General features: G+C 28.8%; 3 protein-coding genes across 8 annotated transcripts in view; 2 read left to right on the forward strand and 1 right to left on the reverse strand.

Moving 5' to 3' along the window:
• The window catches only part of LOC117182964 (exostosin-3), a 39592-nt gene extending 23184 nt beyond the window's left edge, over positions 1-16408 (reverse strand). For 2 of the 4 annotated variants that reach the window (XR_004468341.1, XM_033376084.1), the window contains exons 1-3: positions 4206-4558; positions 3879-4128; positions 552-1092 (exon numbers count right to left, since the gene is read on the reverse strand). Coding sequence is in view for 3 of the 4 variants with exons in the window: in XM_033376084.1 (XP_033231975.1) it covers positions 552-1092; positions 3879-4049 (712 nt within the window). In the remaining variant the exon portion in view is untranslated. Of the gene's footprint in view, positions 1-551; positions 1093-3878; positions 4129-4205; positions 4559-4970; positions 5052-11765; positions 11835-15595; positions 15835-15933; positions 16145-16303 lie in introns of those variants that run through there. The other 2 variants (XM_033376086.1, XM_033376085.1) reach the window with 2 other exon arrangements.
• Positions 5238-11470, forward strand: LOC117182965 (DCN1-like protein 1). 3 transcript variants are annotated; one of them, XM_033376088.1, is made up of 6 exons: positions 5238-5413; positions 6019-6232; positions 6307-6475; positions 6548-6761; positions 9218-9397; positions 9568-11470. In XM_033376088.1, the coding sequence occupies exons 1-5, from the start codon at positions 5411-5413 to the stop codon at positions 9380-9382; spliced, it is 765 nt and encodes a 254-aa protein (XP_033231979.1). In that variant the 5' UTR covers positions 5238-5410; the 3' UTR covers positions 9383-9397; positions 9568-11470. The 3 variants fall into 3 exon arrangements, with proteins under 3 accessions (XP_033231979.1, XP_033231980.1, XP_033231978.1); XM_033376089.1 differs by having other exon boundaries at positions 9936-11470; XM_033376087.1 differs by having other exon boundaries at positions 5239-5413; positions 9218-11470.
• Positions 16409-16676: 268 nt separating the features above from the next.
• Positions 16677-19047, forward strand: part of LOC117167447 (NADH dehydrogenase [ubiquinone] 1 alpha subcomplex subunit 2) — a 2665-nt gene continuing 294 nt past the window's right edge. Inside the window, exons 1-2 of the mRNA XM_033352399.1 lie at positions 16677-16811; positions 16938-17044. Coding sequence (XP_033208290.1) covers positions 16729-16811; positions 16938-17044 — 190 coding nt within the window. The 5' untranslated portion in view covers positions 16677-16728. The remainder of the gene's footprint in view (positions 16812-16937; positions 17045-19047) is intronic.

The following is a 19047-nucleotide window of genomic DNA, read 5'->3' on the forward strand; positions in this document are numbered from 1 at the left end:
TCCCTTTTCCAAGTGAGAATAAATGAAGAGTAGGCGAATAAAGCGTAATAATTCCATTTTTTGAACAAATTGAGAAGCAAAAAACTGCAAATTTGTTTTCTTATAGTGGAAAAAAAATCTTTTTCTCATATATATTTAAATAATAAAAAGCAAGTGGTCATTTCTCCGGTTTTCAGGGTCAAATTTTTTAATTTTTTAGGCTAAGTCAAGTGAATTGAATAAATAAGTTTATTGATATTAAGTATCTTAAAGTGTATTCTTAATTTCTTATTAGAATAAAAACTTTTTGGATGAATGAGAACAAAAAAAATAAGTACTTTTGAACAATAATAAATGACATTTTAATTAGGGTAAACTGAGATCATCTGAAAAAGTCTGAGATCCATAAACCCTAAATATTTAAATAAATCAGAAATCACTTTTCTAAACTGACCAAAATTATTTAAATATTAAAAACTTGAGTTTTACTGAGACCCGAAGTAAATTTCCGGTTTTCTAATTAAACTCCTGTTTTTTCCTGGCTAAAAAAATCGCATTTTTATCAATCTTACCTAGAGTCTGCTTAATCGTTGTCTTGAGAAATCCATCTACATCCCATCTCGAATTGACAACTGAGAACTGATCAGGATCATAAAGATAGATAGGAAAGCCACTCGTCAATGCACATCGACTATGGTCAAAACAATTGTACATTCTACAGGAATGAGGATCAGTGCTCGCAATTGTCACAGGCACTTCGTTGATCAAAATTCTTTTCGGGAGAGCTAACTCTGGCGTGTTTCGCTCCACAGCTTCCCTCTGTGCAGCTTGTGCCTGAATCACACTGATTTTCAGTCTATCCAAGTCCATCTGTTGATGCAAGAGTTCTTGTTTCAATTCGTCGATCCTTTGCGTAAATCCACTGACTTCTGTCTGAAGCTTCTGGCGTTTCGCTTCCAAGTCCCTCAGCTCATTACTGACTGACGTTTTGATGTGCAACATTTCTTCAATTCGTGCTTTTAAATCAACAGCCTTCATCGATGTGAAATCCTCAAAAGCTTCCAGCTTTGAACGGGTGTGATGAATATCCATGTTTGAAGAATCGGATTCCACCTAGTGCATTAATTAAAATAAACAAACCATAAGCTCAAATTACTTGGAATTCAAAGAAACATGATTGTTTATTGATACGAATCTTTGGAATCTTTAAGTTTTGGACTATTTGTTTAACAGAATATAAATAAAAAAGCACATAAGTAACTCTTGATATTGCCAATTGGAATCATAATTAATAGCAGTGGTATTGCTGAGGCCTGGCGTCGCCAGGGTACTTTTTTAAAGGCCGAAAGTAGTTGAAATTTCTACAAAAAAAGATTTTCTACCCAAACAGATAAATGTTTAACACAAAGAGATGAATTTTCAAGAAGAAATTAATTTTCAACCAAACAGCTGCATCAACAATCAAATAAATGAAATTTCAAGTGAAAAATACGTATTTTCAAAAAAATTGTTAAAGAATTAACCAAATGGTAAGATTATCAAGCCAGAAAAGGAGATTTTTTTCGGAGATAGTTTAATTTTAAACAAAAATGTTACTTTTAACCAAAAAAGATACATTTTAAACCAAGGAGGATGACTTTTCTACCATAAAAGATCAATTTTCAGTCCAAAAAGACGAATTTTTAACAAAATAGTTGAATTTTTATAGTTCGATTTTTGAAAAATAATTAGTTTTTTAACAAAATATTTGAATGGCTAACCAAATAGTTTGAATTTTCAACATACAAAAATGCATTTTTAATCAAATGATCGAATTTTGAAACAAAAAATTGTAAAATACAATCAAATGTTTTAATTTTCAAGATAAAAAGACAGATTTTCAGAAGACAGTTGAATTTGCATCAAAAAAATTCATTTTCAACAAGTAAGATGGCTTTTCTACAATGAACAATGCATTTTCAACAAAAGAGTGAAGTTTTTAAGATACAAAGTCGAATGTTTTAGGAGACAGTGAAATTTTCAATCTAAAAAAGATAAATTCTCAATTTAAAAGTTGGCCTTTCAAGAAACAAAAATAATTTTCTATCCAAAAAGGCAATTTTTTAACATAATATATGAATTGTGTACCAAATAGTTGAATTTTCAACAAACAGAGTAATTTTCTATCCCAAAAGGCAATTTTTGAACAAAATACAGTATAAAGTTTCAAATAATATTGAAATAGTTACATTTTCAGATAAACATTTGGATAAAAAATAACTTTGCTCAACAAAAAAAAAAACGAAATTTTCAACCAACAAGATGAATTTTCGACCAAGATTAATTTTCTACCAAAAAATACTTATTTAATATACAGGATAAAGTTTTAACCAAACATGGAATAGTTAAATTTTGAGATAAAAAAAATGTTAACGTAGCCGTTATATTTTCAACCAAAAAGTTTAATTTTTAACCAAGAAAATTATTGTTCTCTCAAAAAGACGAATGTTGAACAAAATACATGAATTTTCAATACAATTATATCATTTTAATTCAAAAAGATCAGTTTTCTACAAAACAATATAATTATTAAGATATAAGCTAATTTAAAAGCAAATTGTTGAAGTTACAAATATAATTATGAATCCTTAATAAGAAAACATTAATTTTTTCCCAAAGTAGTTCAACTTTTAGTCAAATAATCGACTTTTCAATTTAAAAAAATGAATTTTCCGCGAAGCATAACAGTTCATATTCCAATCAACAAATTTTATTTTTAACCAAAATGAATCAATTTTCAAAGAAGAAGATTAAATTTCTATTTAGAAAGAGGAATTTAAAAAAAAATACATGAATTTTTAATCATAAAGTTGAACTTTCAACTAAAAAGATAAATTTTTAACCAAATAGATAATTTTTTTATTTAAAAAGATCAATTTTTAACAAAAAATGGAATAGTTTAACAGTAAGACTAGAAAATTAATTTGTAACTAAACATGAAATGAATTTTCATCAAAATAGTTAAAATTTCAACAAAAAAAAAAGAAATGAAAATGCTACTAAAAAAAAAAATTTTAACCAAGTAGTTAATTTTTTAATAAAAAATAGAATTTTCTGACAATGCACTTACATATTCAACAACCTAATTCAATTTTCTACTAAATAATAGCATTTTTAACCAAACGAGACGATTTCCGAACCAAAACTATAATAGTAGCCTTTTCAATGAAAAAATTAACTTTTACCCAAAAATATAATTGGATTCTCTTACTGGGTTTAGGTTCTAAATGTTATCTAATTTCGTAACGTTATTTCAACTTATAGAATTCGCCCCCTTTTTACTACCTTAGTTTTTGCCCCCCCCCCCCACACACGTTTAGGTTTTTGCTGTCATATTTCAATATCTGTGGATAAAATAATTTTAAATGTAGAATATAATTTGTACCCAGAAAAATTACAGCTGTAAAGAACTTTTTTTAATGTTTAATTTATTATTTTTTGAACTGATTTAGTATTTTGAATAAGAATTTAATTCAAATGTTAAAGTTTTTTTCAAAAAAAAATATGAAAATATACCATTTTTTGATACAGGTGCTTTGATTCCTAAAATTTAGTTCAGATTGGTATAATTAAAAATTTCAAATATTAAATTATACTCTCAATCAAAACTTTTGATTTGTTCAAATTCGAATGACATTAAATTGAAAATCATAGAAACTACAGAAGGAGAACATATTGCATATTTAATGATTTTATATTGACTTGCGGGCCATTGGTGTTAAATTATAATTTGTGTCCAGTGTTAAGCTTATACTGCTTAAAAATATTCAGTAAGTAAAATTATTTTCCCCTGAAACTATATTATAAAACATGAAGTACGTAAAAGTTAAAGGTATCACAGAAATGCCCATATCTCTTACCTTGGATAAATAGTAGTGCGCAAATAGTGGCACGATGAATAAAATAACTGAGACCAGTATTAATATTCGTGATAATTTAATATGTGTGATCCAATGGCAAAAATCTCGACCTCCTCCACTTAGATGGTAGTGAGGGATAGGATCATAACCACTCCCTACCATCCTGACCATATATTGTTCACTTTTCGCTGGACATTTTAGTGAAAACCGCACATTTTTTCTCAGAGCATTTTTGATGAAACATAAAAAGCTGAAAAGCAGAAAAATTCTATACATTAGTTTGGATCCACATTTTAATTTGAAATAAAGGTAATATAAATCACTCACAAGTATTTTCCGAACTTTGTGAAGCCGCATTGAAAAACCGGCAAATTATACAGCACTATAAACCCAATTTAAGAGAAATGTACATCAACATATGGTCCTTTAAACCGCTTTTAAACAAAATGTTTTACGTAGAGGTTCACAATGTAACTTGCAAATTTTTGCAATACTTTAAAACACACAAAGTCTTATGAGATTATTAATTAATATATACTGTTATTGGGCTTATCTTTCTTCGGCAAATATTTTAAAGAAACTTTCAACATAGTAAATATACTTAAATTAACAGAAAATATTATAGTTTACTCTAAAAAAAAGTTTGAGGTTAGGTCTCGTAAACTGTCAACAGCTTACACCTGACAGCAGTGACAGCAGACACCCTAATGTTAGGGTTGTAAAATTTCATGAAACTTTAGTTCAATAAAAAGTTTCATGAAACTTTCAAGGTCTCGTGAAACATTGCAATGTTTCAAAGATGGTGGCCGGAAAATTCAAACCGCATATTATAGGAAGTGAAAATCAATTCACATTTTCTCAAGTAATCGTTGATTAATAATTAATTAACTAATGCAATACGCTTTGATAATTCCCCCTTAAATTAAATACTAAACATTTATTAACAAAATTAAGTTTTATAGCAAATACAGTTACATGATTAAGAATTTTAAAAACCCAATTTTCATATATTAAGTTAATATATTTATTAGTTATATTTAATAGACTAAGGCATTTTGAAGTATTCAGAGCAACAATTTTTAATATTTTCACCAATATCACAATTTTACTGCGGAACACTGAGAAACATTGAGAAACACTAAATAAAATTTCAAAAAAAGTTTAAACTTGCGGCGAAGTGGCATACGATACAAGTAACAAGTACCTAACCTGATCTGATTTCCACGCTTGCGCATATGGAAGTTCTCCCCCCCCCCATGTTTCATGAAACGATGAAACTTTAACTGTGGAACATTTGAAAGTTTCAAGTGAAAGTTTCAATGTTACAATGAAACGTTTCATTGTTCCCAACCCTACCTAATGTCAATGTCCCCCAAAAAATCTGTTGTTGGTAAGGTAGGTAAAATAGTTGTAGGTAAGGTAGGCTGAAGCGTCTGCGGGTTTCATATGAAATCGCATGCGCATGATGTCCGTGTCAAGTGTGGCGTAAGGAAAAATAATATTTTGGCTTTCGGGGGCCTAAACTTTCGAAAATGGTAAGCTTGCACATAATTTTAGAACTCTAGTCACAGTCTACACTGCTTCTTTACTTCCAACTAAAATAAGTTCTTCTTGCACGGCGGTTTCCTTCTGTTATTTTCAGCTTCTTTCCAAACGATAACCTATTTCTATCCGTTGTACAATTATTTTGCATATATGCTTGCACATACAAGGCGTTTTAGAATTCTGCTTTCATAATTCTAGATTCCTCAAAACTAAACTATAATTTTCAAATTATTGCTTTTCCAGAATAAAAAAAAAAATTCTAAAATTTTGATGGTTATCAACTAGTGGGTTTTTAAAATTCGTTCACGTGCCCATTTAATTTGTGCGTCTTTTTATTATGTGATAGTGTAGCAAAAGGAATTCTTTGAAACGTTTTCAGTGCGATTGTTTGCGTATCTATGAGTCATCCTCGAAATTTCCATGAGAATTTTGAGACATTCAGTCCATTTGCTCTTAACTTAAAGTAGTGACATTCGAGATTACATTGTGCAATCACTGCACGATTTCTCTTCTATACGATACTGTTTTCATTTCAATAATTTCATCATATACTTATGCAGATTCATTATTTTGCAATTTAAACACCTTGTTCCAGCATAAACTAAAATTTTCCCAGAGGGATAAAGTTAAAAAGTTTATAAATTTCACACAAACGGGAGAGCAGACAGCAATTTATTGCTTGAGCCAAAATGACTGGAAACTAGACTTAGCAAGTGACAACTACTTTCAAAATCCCGAGGCATATTATAAAGAGCCTAAGAATTCGGTAGATAAGAAAAAGCTCGAAATATTATTTAATAGATACCAAGGTAATAATCAAGACATTATATTTAGATTTATTTTGACAAGTGCAGAAATTAATTAAAAAACATTATTTTCTTAGATTCCACAGAATCTGACAAAATAACTGCAGATGGGATCATGAAATTCCTGGACGATCTAAGCTTAAGTCCTGAAAGTAAATTAGTTTTGATAATCGCCTGGAAATTTAGAGCAGAAACGCAGTGTGAGTTCACCAAAGATGAATTCATGAATGGCATGGTGGATTTAGGGTAAGAATAAAGGACTTGTGACTCGCATATGAATATATAAATGTTTGTAATAGTGTAATTTTGATTTTATAGTGTAGACAGCATAGATAAACTCAAGGTGCGTCTAGGTAATTTAGAAAGTGAAATTCGTGATCCTCTAAAGTTTAAGGACTTCTATCATTTTACATTTAATTACGCTAAAAATCCCGGCCAAAAGGGATTGGATCTTGATATGGCAATTGCTTACTGGAATATTGTACTCGATGATAAATTCAAGTTTCTCCCTCTGTGGTGCCAGTTCTTGCAGGTAACGTAAAATTCGTTTTATTTTTTACATAATAAACGGCCTCACAGACTGGTTCTTATATCTCCTATTGCGCCCTATATTCAATTGAGGTCCTTAATGTACCCTATTTTCAAAATTTAGTGCCTGTGGTACACTTTAGTAACTTTTTTAAATTTAAATATCACGTTAATCACTTTTCTTTCAATAAATTATCTAACGGGGTAATCAATATTCTATTTAGGTCTATACTTAGTTCTGAATTGTCTTGAATTCTGTTAAAATCTTTCAGAGTATTTTTAAAAATTTCGAGAAATTTTTAATAAATTTGAATAACTTGCAGGAATTTTTTTAACTTTTGAGGTATTTTCGAGGGATTTTAATTTGAAATATCTTAGGGAATAATCGCTGTTATTTTCAATTCACCTGATCTTAAAGCCAACAACTTACATCAACAATTTCTACAAAATTCTAGGAAATTTTAAAAGATTCGAAAGAATTTTTTATTAATTTCATTACATGCACGATAAGGTTTTAAGATATGTTAAAAGATTTCACATGATTTAATTAGGTTTCCGAGGATTTTAAAGATCTCAATATCTTAATATATTTTTTAAGGAACTATAATCATAGAATTTCACGGGATTTTGTAATAATTTAGTGGATTTCAACGAATTTATTCACGAGAAGTGAGGTTTTTTCCAGGATTTCGAAGGATTATAAATATTTTATGGAATCTAAAGATTCATAGACAACTAATTAGAAGGGATTTCAAAAAGTTTGAAATATGTTAGTAAGTAGAATTTTCTAGAATTTTAAAAAGATTTCACAGGATTTAATCAGATTTCCGAAGAGTTTAATTATTTTGAAGGATTTTAAAGCTCTTAGTATCTTATAATACATTTTTAAGGAAATATAATAATAGAATATTGAAAGATTCCTAGAAAAATAATTTAAAAGGATTTCAAAGTTTTTGAAACATTTTAGGGTAAAAAATTTTCCAGACTTTCGGAAGATATGGGAGGATTTTTTCAATTCTTGAGAATTCTTTTAAATATTTTAATGCACTTGAATTTTTCTAAATTTACTAAATTGTACTTAATTCAAGGTTTTTTTGTTGACCGAATGTATTTCTAATCAGGTAGCACCCTATACACTTGAAATCAAAGAATCTCTCGGGGAGGAAATATGTCCCTTTTCAGAAGAAATTAGGCGATACGTATTTTTCCGATTTGCAAAAAAAAATCCAAAAAGTTACGCGTATTTGATTATTGTGCTTTGTTTTTCAAAATAAAACCCGGTTTTTTCTTTCAACCTTTATAACTTTTGATCTAATAAAGAAATTAAAAATATATTTTCTCCAAAAAAACCAATCTTTAAATTTTTTGCCAATTTCTTTTCAACTTGCATTTTTATAATGAAGATATCTGGTAAGTTTTATACTTTCTAAATACCTTTTGTAGGCAGGACAATTCTTTTTTTCTTACTTTCGAATTTTTTACTTTTTCTCGGAAACTATGACAGATAGGAAAAAGTGTCAAGATAAAAGTTTAAATGTCTAAGAAATTTGCATGAAAAATGTCTTTTTCTTCTATGATATTTGTTATTGTTGGCGAGAAAAATTAAAAAATTACATTTTTAGGGGGGAAAATTCTCCTGGCCTCAAAAATGGTTTACCCCATATGATCCTAATGAATTCTTCTAAATTTACTTAATTATGCTCAATTCAATGGACTTTTAAAAATTGTATACTTAATTCATCTTAAATTCTTTAAAACTCGCGTTACATTCTTGGGCACTTCATCATATTCTTTTAAATTCTCTTTAATTTTTGCTAAACTCATTTCAAACTTACTAAATTCAGTCAATATTTTCATATTTTTGAAATGTTTTCAATCAACTTGATTAATTTCTTAATTAAGTTTTATTTTTTAAAATAAATTTTAGCGAATGCTTCTCATTTCCCGTAAATTCCTCTAAATTCACACAAATTCTATTGTAATTAATGGTAGTAGGACTTCAAAGATTTGAAGAGATTTATATTTTTTTTAATTCACCCTGAATTCTTTCAAATTGTCTTGAATATACTTAAATTCTTCTAAATTCACTCAATCTCTTTAATTGAATGAATTTTTAAAGTTTTTATATAACTGATAATCATTTGAAAAATTCTTTTGATTTTTTCTAATCTCGTTTCAAATTTACTGAATTCAATTAAGTTTTTAAAAAAATATTTTTAAATTCTTTCCAATTCATTCGGATTGTTTGGAATTTGAGTTGAATTGTTTGAATTCTTATAAACTTAACCAGAATTTGTTATCCTTTAAGCGCGACAAATATTACCACTATGACCGTGACATAAAGTACCTTTTGGTCCTTATATTTTATCCTATAGGGACTGTGAGGCCTGTTATAAAGACTATTCTATGTTAGAAAACGTTTTGTTGACTATTCTTATGATAATTTATACAATTTTTCAGGAACACCACAAAAGGTCCATTCCAAAAGACACGTGGAATTTGTTGTTAGATTTTGCGCTCATGATAAACGCCAGCATGACAAATTACGATGAAGAAGGAGCCTGGCCAGTGTTGATCGATGATTTTGTGGAGTGGGCACAACCACGACTTCCTCAGACTCTTTAACCCTATTTTAATGAGGTCATTAAAATTCAGTTTGAAATCTATATTTATTTAGTTACTACAGCGCGCAATCTCTAATCTCTGGATACTGTTATTCCCATTGCCAATATTGATTTGTACACAGAATTAGACACGCGCTCTGAAAATTCATGAATATCTCAATTTATCTTTTATATTTGCTTTTATAGGAAATCAAATTTATTTCTAACGAAACCAGTCTTCGTCTATTTCTGCCTAAATTTCATCTGCTTTAATTTAATCGATTGATTGCCAGAAACAAGTATAAAATCATAGTACAACATTTCTGACACAGTTCAGATTGAAAAATTTATTTTTACAAGTAAATATGAGAAGTAATATTTAATTCAGCATTATAACTGTGTGCAAAGCAATATCTTTGGGGTATTTTCGTATGTATAAAAATTGAGAATATAAAATTGTTGCTCAATTACCAAAGCTGTACAAAACGTCATTGAACAAGATTTTCGAATTGGATTAGAGGATCAGATAAATCAAGTGGAAGGTATGGCAGAAAATCAATTTATGCGTTTTACAGATTGTGATTGCTAGAGGACTGTAAAAAAGCTACCGATGAAGATACGCCCTATGCACTTAAAAGTGATGTACTTGTACCATATAAGTATGTTGAGTATACAAAGCAAATTACTAGTTCTTTTCAAACTCCAGGCGAGATATTTTTTTGCTTTTATAGTACCAAATTTTATTATTTATAATCACGTTTCGGTACTCTCAAGAGTAAAATAAATTACGTTTCTTTTTCTATTCCTGATATATTTAAATTTCATTTCCATTTGTATAGGGATTACTAGAGATGTAAAGAACTCAAAACAGAAACAGAATTTAACAAAGAGGAATTAAACATTAACATTTTAGCTTGAAACGTTTAACGCTCTACTCAATTAAAAAAATGTTACATCTCTAGGGATTAGACACCCTTCTTTGTCGATGTAAAATGTTTCATGGTGTTATGCGAGGTGTAACGTGTAACCAGTTACTTCAGAATTTATCCTCGATATATTGACATGCATAGGAAAGACGGTACAATAATTTCACGATAGGCTGATTGAAGCGCCGTGAACGATTAACAAATATAATTACTGGAATCTTAAATATATTTACTATACTGGCTTCTTTTCGTGCCTGGTTAAAATATATCCTAAGTGTGAATTCCCTGTAGAAGAATTTTAAACCAATTAAAGGATAAGTTTTAACGAGATGTAAAGAAATCAGGGTTCAAGGCAATTTGCATTTTTCAAATGTGATATTCATCCACCATGAACTAGTATTTTTTCATAGCCGATGCAACAACTGTGATTACAGATAACGCTCGTGTGTTTTAATAATCAATCTGTATTTCTACATATTAGATACAAAAACGTTCAACGTAATTAATTGTAAAAGTTCAAACGACATTCATTAAGTTCCTCCAAATTTTACACTCCATCAGAACACCTTTTGTGATAAAGTATAAAAAGGTGACATATTTACATTAGAAATCTTAGATATTTCAGGATCATTCCGTCTCTATTTTACTGATGCTTAAACACTAGAATAGCTACACACTTGGAAATGAAGAAACATATTGTTTTGTATGTACAATATGAATCTTTCGTAACATAGTTACAATATCATTGATTTATGGAAAAAGAGATTTATATCGTATATTTACGTAATTCTTAGACATCACTAGATGTAATAGTAACAAGTTCTTCGTTGACGTTTAATGTCTTCATACATTTTCATTTTAGATGCTCATACGTTTGCGTGTAACGTAATTCAGAAGAGTGTGCATACAAATTGTTAATGCTAGGTAACATTTATGCAGTGCTGAAGGAATTAAAAACCTTTGTTTTTAATTTCCAAAATACGATATTTTAAGTCGCTACATACAATGTAATTGAAAATCGACATTAGAGTCTTTGATATTATTTTCTTGAAGAACTTACTTCAGCATTGCCGGAATAAATGCGCAGGGTTTGAAAAGCCCATAGGAAGGTTGTAAATAATGTAAATAAATTCGTCGTTATATTAATCTGTTTAGTTGGATTAAATAAATCATTTTAGTGAGAAGAACGTGTGTCTTTAATCTTTCTAAGAACAATGCATTTTTTATTTAATTTTCAAGGGAGTCATACGTTTTTCGTTAATTTAACAGCTGTAACAGTTGCACGATCCAGAACATCGTGTTGCATTTTCACGTTGATATATAAAAGCCAGTTCATATTGGTCTGCGTGCACTTTATAACAACCGTGTAAAACAGCATCCATATACCAGTCACATAAAACTTCCAAATTATCTAGTTTTGTCTGAAAATTACCATTTTTGTCGTATTAACTTTGAATGTTATTAGTTTCGATTTTTTACCTGAGCAACAACCAATCCAAATCTGATGTTTTCTATAGTATTGTGGGCATGAGAATCAAACAACAAAACCTAAATGAAAATAAGAACAATGACAATTTGAAAATATTGATTTCATGTAAGGATAAATGAATACCTTTTTTATATTTTCTTGGAAAATGAAAAGAATCGTTCGACCACAGGTGATAAGAAGCATAAACAAGTTTTCAGACTTCGGACGCAAGTACCAATCTTTCAAAAAAGACCTTATGTTCCTGCACAAACCTTTCTCGATTTTTTCATAAATAACTCGAAATTTCTATAAATTAGAAGAGAGATTTTCGAAAATTGGAAGGTTACCTTCTCAATTTGATTTCATTCTGAATACAGATTTTCACCTATTTTGGAAATTCGTCACCTTTTTCCAATTGACAATTGACAATTTTAATTCTTGAAAGTTTGTAGCGACGGAATCCATTTTAAAGTAAATCGCGCTTTATGCTTATTAGGGTGCCCCATGAAATCCTTTATTTTTTATTTTCTAAAATTTCTTTCTTTTGGCAAGAAAATGATTCTTTATTGTTTTAGAATTTTAAAATAATATTTCGTGGTGGCTATGAAGTGTTTTAGAAACTGATTTGAAATTTTTTTTATTTCCAGGAAAAGTGTTGATTAAAACGTTTTTACCTAACAGTAGAAATTATTGTCAGTAAGCTAAGTAATATTTCCTGAGAGTGGTATAATTTTCCACAAGATAGAATAATTTAAATTGTAGGAGTTAAAATTAAAAAACATTGGAAAATTGAATATTTGGCATAAAACACTTCATAGCGACCTCTAAATTTTTTTTAAATATAAAAAAATGGGTTATCATTTTCTTATCGAAAGAAATTTTTGATTTAAGGTTTTTGAACATCAAAAGCAAAGGATTTAATATCACAGAATCAGTCGCCAAAGAAAATGTTTTTTCAAAAGAAACAAGAACAGAAATATTTTTTAACTAAATGTAGGTATTTCATTTTCAAGTCTAAAATAACTTAATTTTATTTTGGAATTCTTCGAAAAATTCAAGTTGAACAAAATGATGGTGATTTTTCAAAAAATGTCGAAAGATAATTTACTAAAAAATCACGGCCATTTTATGTCATAAATTTGAACTATTAAAAGTACAATAGAATGCTCCGCCCGTAGAAATAATACCACACTTTAAAGACAATTTTCGACAACTTTTTAGATTAATCTACGATGTCTATTTGGGAGTTAACATACTGCTGTAAAAAAACTTGACTAAAATTATTTTTTAATTAAATCGGCAAAAGACTTGCCATTTAATTTTTGTTGAAAAAAGAATATGGTCTTTTTCGTCGACTATCGACTTATGCATAAACCGCGCGCCTGCTAAAAAATCAATATATTAATTTTTAATAACTGCATAAGAAACAAATTTAAATTTTTCAAGTCGTTCAACTAATACAATGTTTTAATAAGCATTGATTTACATGTTTATTTGACCTATAACACTATTTTATGTAACCTATTTTTAGGAAGAGAATTCACATTTTCCCTTTTTAACGGCAATATAGGTATTGGGGTGAGCCGAAAAAAATTCTAGCAATCGATTTCTTATCAAAAAAATTGTTAGTGCTTTATAAGCTGAATGTACCGGATTTTTTTAATTTGTACTCTTAATATCTTTACCTCCACAACCGCGTTGAAAATGGAAAAAATTAAATTCAAACGTAAAATATATGCAAAAATGCATTCTTACAGTTGCTAATTTTTTTATATCACTGTTCATTTCATGTAATTTATATTCTCATATTTATTTGAACAAAAGAAAAACACGTTACGTAATTTGTGAATGATCCCTTTTTTAAATTGAATTTTATTAAATTTTACGCAAAAAATTACTTTTTTTTAATTGTAAGAAGTAAATAATTAATTCCTTAATTAATACCAATTACAATTTCTTAGTAAAATCTGCATTGTTTCGGAAATGAGGCATCTCAATTAACTCTTGATTGAAATATGGCGCTTATGTAACCGTTTCGTTTTTCAGCAATATAATAAAAAATGTTCAGGCAATTTCGTGCGCGGACTTTAAAAAAGATAAAATTCAATTTGAAAAAAATGTGGTCAATTTTTTATTTTTTATATATTTTTAACGTAAAATAGGCGCGCGACTGATGTATTTAACGCGTGCTTGGTCTTTGAAGTACCCTCCACATTTGTGCACAGACCACAATGCGAAATTTTCTACATTCTATGTTCAAAACCATTATATCAAATTCCTATTACAATTTCTTTTTGCGTGTACCTTGGTTTGGCACTGCTTATTCAAATATTGCAAAATAATGTTCGCATTTTATTTTTCCTGATCCTAATAGGACCCTGTTGTGGTTGTTTAATCCTTTTCCCTTTGTTTAAGTATATATATATATATATATATATATATATAATTATATCAAATACTGTAATTCAAACCCCTCATCAACTACAATCATAAAGTAAAGCTGAACGTTTTTTTTTAATTTGACATAAAAGAAGGTTCTCAAAGCACCTGCGGCCTTGACGATTACATTCTCATTGCCATAATCGCGCTTCGCGCTCTACTGCTAGATTATACAGGCTCTAATGTTTAAAAATGTGGGCTTATTGAAAAATTCGGCTAAAATAATTTAAAAATATATTTGGTATCTAGTGAAAATGTTTGGATCTATGAAAAAAATAATTTTTTCTATTATTTGAAGATTTTCACATTTTTTAAACATATAACTTTTCTAATTTTCATTAAAATTAAAAAGCTTATTTGGATAATTTTCAAGTCTTTTACCCATCTATAAGAAACTTTAACAAAAATTTATAAAATTTAAAAATTTTGAAAATGCACTCAATTTTTTATTTTTGGTTCGAAATATCTGATTAACGAACTTAGCCTTTATTTTGGGGACCTTCAGATGTGTATCAAATGCGGACTCGATTGGACAAATCCCTCAAAAGTTGGCGTGGCTACAACATTCAAGTAACCATACATACAGACACGGATGAAATTTTATGGTTTTCGGATTCTGTGAGTGCCGAAACGTAAAGATCCGTTAAAAACCAGAGATTGGAAATTTGGACGATTACATTACATTCTCAGGAATGAGAATGTAAACATTGTTATCTAAGAATTCATTTTTTCATATATTTTGAGCGTCAATTTAATTTTTTCCAATTTCCACACGCGTGAGGAGATAAAAGACATTCATCGATTAAAAAAAAATTACAGTATATTCAGCTCATTAAAACCTAACAATTTTTTACTATTAGAAATTGATCACAGGGTATGTGACGACTGATCCCTGACGGACCGAAGGAACCTCTACAAAGTACCCGTAAAGACCCCATTTAGTTCCTTTAAAAAAGAACTCGAAAAAACAGAAAAATCAACTTTTAAATTGTTGAAATTTGGATTCTACGTAAAAATTCCCTATAGAAGGTCACGAAATAATCGCAATAGTTTTTTTTGCAACGGTAAGAAGTTTAAAAATATATAAGACATATAACGCCTGTTGACTGCTTCTTAAAGGCGATGCGTTTGAAGTGTAGCAGTCAACAGGCGTTATACATCTTTTTTTTTACTTTTTACCGTTGCAAAAAAAACTATTGCGATTATTCCGTGACCTTCTGTAGGGAATTTTAACGTAGAATCCGAATTTTAGCAATTTAAAAGTTGATTTTGCTGTTTTTTGGAGTTTTTTAAAAAAGAACCGAATGGGGACCCAATGGGGTCTTTACGAGTACTTTGTAGAGGATCCATTCGGTCCGCCAGGGATGTTACAGAGATTAGACTTCTAAAAGGTAATACCTACCCATTCTCTGAGTGTGCTCAAATTGTCTCCTCCAAATTCTAAAGCTTCAACTGTATTTAAATACGGATGAGAAATAAGCCCTTGTTCCAAAATCCAGGCGTGAGTGTGATTTCCTTCAATCATTGACTCTGCTATTAAAATATTTAATTCTGGACACTCTCCTACTGATCGTACATTTAGTTTTGTTTCACAAATTCTTTGAGCTAAGAGAAGGCAAATTAAAGTGCACGCTTCGCTTCCTAAATTTAATGAACATTCGTGCAAATTAAAAAATCATATTTTAAGTCTAATTAAATAACCTCAAGTTTGTTGTGAAATTATTATAAAATATATTTTACGTTTCTGTCCTGGTGGATACCGGCTTTGTGAAAATGCTGGATGGTACCAACAGACATTGATGCGATCATCTGAATGATCTTTTATGAAAGATGGAAAGCACTCACTGAATAGTGGTGGTTGTGTCATTACTTTCTCAATTAATTATTTTTTTAAATACTCTTCCATTTCGGCGAATTTACTGGATTTGGATATTCCATCCATTTTTTATTTCTACGAATAAATGAAACTTATAAATAAATTTTTATTTTATTACTGACATATATATCCTTTTTAGATACTTATACATGCATAGAAAACCAATCCCAAACATATAATATATATTTAAATAATAAATTAAAAGTAATCAAAATAATATGATAATATTTTTACCTGATTAACATCTGTTCAATTTTTTCTTATAATATGTGTTTACTTTTTCTATTTTTTTAAATATTATTTAATTTTATGACATAGCCAAGACAAGTGTAAAAGTATATATGTCGTTTTGAGAATAATTGAAGTCTGACCCAAAAATATTTATACACTAAAAAACATTCAGATTGTTCGAAAAAATTGAGCGTTCGAATTTTTCCCACTTCAAAACTTAAAAGGGAAGTGTACAAAAACTATTTCAAAAAGCTTTTGAAAATGTATATATGAATACTAATTTTTGCAGGTATAAATAAAAATGGTTTGAGTTTGCGTTTTATATCTGAGGAGTAATTAGTTCTGAATGTTTTTGAGTCATAAGCAGATCATAAAAAAAGCTTTTACATGAACTGAGTAGTGCTCGTAAAATCAGAAAATTTAGCAAGATGGCCGCAGTAAAGTTAGGTTCACATTTAAAAGAATTAAGAATTCTTCTCTGTCAAACATCAAAGTCTAGTCAAGGAGTTAGGTAAGATGAAAATAAAGTACAGCAGCTATTCTTTAATTGCTGTTCGTTACTTATTCTCTTCTTGAACAGTAATCACAGGTTTTGCACCTTTTGATCAAATTCTATAGGTTATGTTCTTGTTCTTAGGGAATTCATCGAACAACAATATGTATCATTGAAGAAGAACAATCCTTCGTTCCCAGTTTTAATTAGAGAATGCTCAGCAATCGAACCAAAGCTTTATGCTCGTTATGGTAAGCGATATTTTCTTTAAATGTTGTAGTCACTTTTTATATTATCCTCTTTGAAGAGATAAAAATAAATTAAATCATTTGTTATTGTACATTGTTTTAAAGCTGATAAACTTTATGTAACTTATTTTGTAAACTTCTGTTACGTAAGGGAACACAAATAGTAAATACAGGATCGTTCATAAACTACATTACTATTGGGGGGGGGGGGGGGGGGTCCCGAGAGGAAGTAAGGTTCCAAAGTTAAATAACTTCTGGTACATTTTCTTGATGATAAATTGTAAAAAAAGTTTGCGACTTTTTCGAAAGATGTCCACGTAATGTTACAGTTCAATAATAATTTAGTGAGTTTGTTAAATTCCTTTCATATTTCAGACTTCACACTCTTTTCCATATTGTCCTCTTTCCCCTTTTTTTAAAGAATATCTGTTTTTTTTCTTCATTTTTTCCAAGAAATTTCGCCTTTTTCTCGATTTTTCATTTAAGGTTTTGTTTTGGTTCAAAATTCTACTTACCTTTTTTTGTTGAGAATTTACTTTTTCTGCTGAAAATGTAGCTTTTATATTTGTAGTCCAAAATGTATCTTTTTCAGTTCAAAATTTATATATTTGGAAATTCGTGTTTTCTACGAATATACTCTTTGGTTTAAACTTGAACTATTTGATGGAATAGTCTTATTTTTGTATTGCATTCAACTGTGTTCTTGTTGAAATTTAAATCATTTTGGTTAAAATATCAATACACTTTTTATTGAGAATTCATCTTTTTTGTTTGAAAATTCAACTACTTGGTTGAAAGATGAACTACTTTATTAAAAATAAATTTTAGTTGAAAATTCATCTCTAGAGTGGAAAATTCAACCAGTTTTTTTAAGTGAAAATAAAATGATTGCGTTATTGATTAGAAATACATTATTTTTAATTGATCTTTTCTATTTAAAAATCCAAATATTTGGTTGAAAATTCAACTATTTAGTTGAAAATTTATAGATTTTGTTGAAGATTAAATTATTTTGTTAAAAATTCATCTTCTTTGGTTTGAATTGAACTGTTTTTTATTTCAATTTAAAATAGTTTTTCGTTGAAATATCAATTGTTACAGGCTTCGTTGATAATTCATCAATACATAATTGAAAAGTAACTTTCTTGTAAAAAATTCTTACTTTCGGGTTGGAAATCAATTATTTGATAAAAAATACGTCTTTTTGTTTGAAAGTTCATATAGTCATGTATACCACCTTCCTTGGTAAAAAAATGCAACCTATTTCGTTTAAAATTCATCTATTTGATGAAAATTCAACTATTTTTGTAGGAAATTCAAATGTATGGTTCAAAAGTAAACTATTTTTTTAAATTGACTAATTGATAATAAATTTAATTGTTTGTTATAAATTCAACTGTTTTTTTATTCCTCAATTGGGTTAAAAATTCATTTTTTTGGGGTAGAAAATTAATCTTCTTTTTTTGAAATTCATCGTTCTGGCTTTGAATTCAACTATTTTGTTAAAGATTCGCCTTTTGTGGCTCAATTTAACTGGTAGAACATCCGTTAAAAAAATTTTTTATTGTAATTAAACTTTGTAGTCTTGGAATGTAACTATTCCATTTTTAGTTAAAAACTTATGTTTTTGTTTTGAAAATTTAACTGTAGTATTTTGTTAAAAATTGATTGAGGATTCAACTATTTTCTTTAAAGTTCGAGTTTTAGTTGAATTCAACTTGTTGAAAATTAGTTATTTATATTGAAAATCAATTTTTTAAACTGAAAATGTAACTATTCCATTTTTGTTAAAAAACTTTTATTATATTTTTATGGGTTTAAAATTCAACGATCTTTTTCAGTCATCTTTTTTAGGCAAAAACTTAACTCCTGTTGAAAATTTAACTGTTTTTTAAAAGCTTTCTTTGTGGTCGGAATTTTGCGCACTACGGAACTTATTAGAAACGCGAAAAGGCGCAGAGTAAATTTTGATTATGTGTATAGCCAACGGCTTTACTTCCGGGGGG

Source organism: Belonocnema kinseyi, chromosome 2 (assembly GCF_010883055.1).
Source record: "Belonocnema kinseyi isolate 2016_QV_RU_SX_M_011 chromosome 2, B_treatae_v1, whole genome shotgun sequence".
Lineage (NCBI taxonomy): Eukaryota > Metazoa > Arthropoda > Insecta > Hymenoptera > Cynipidae > Belonocnema > Belonocnema kinseyi.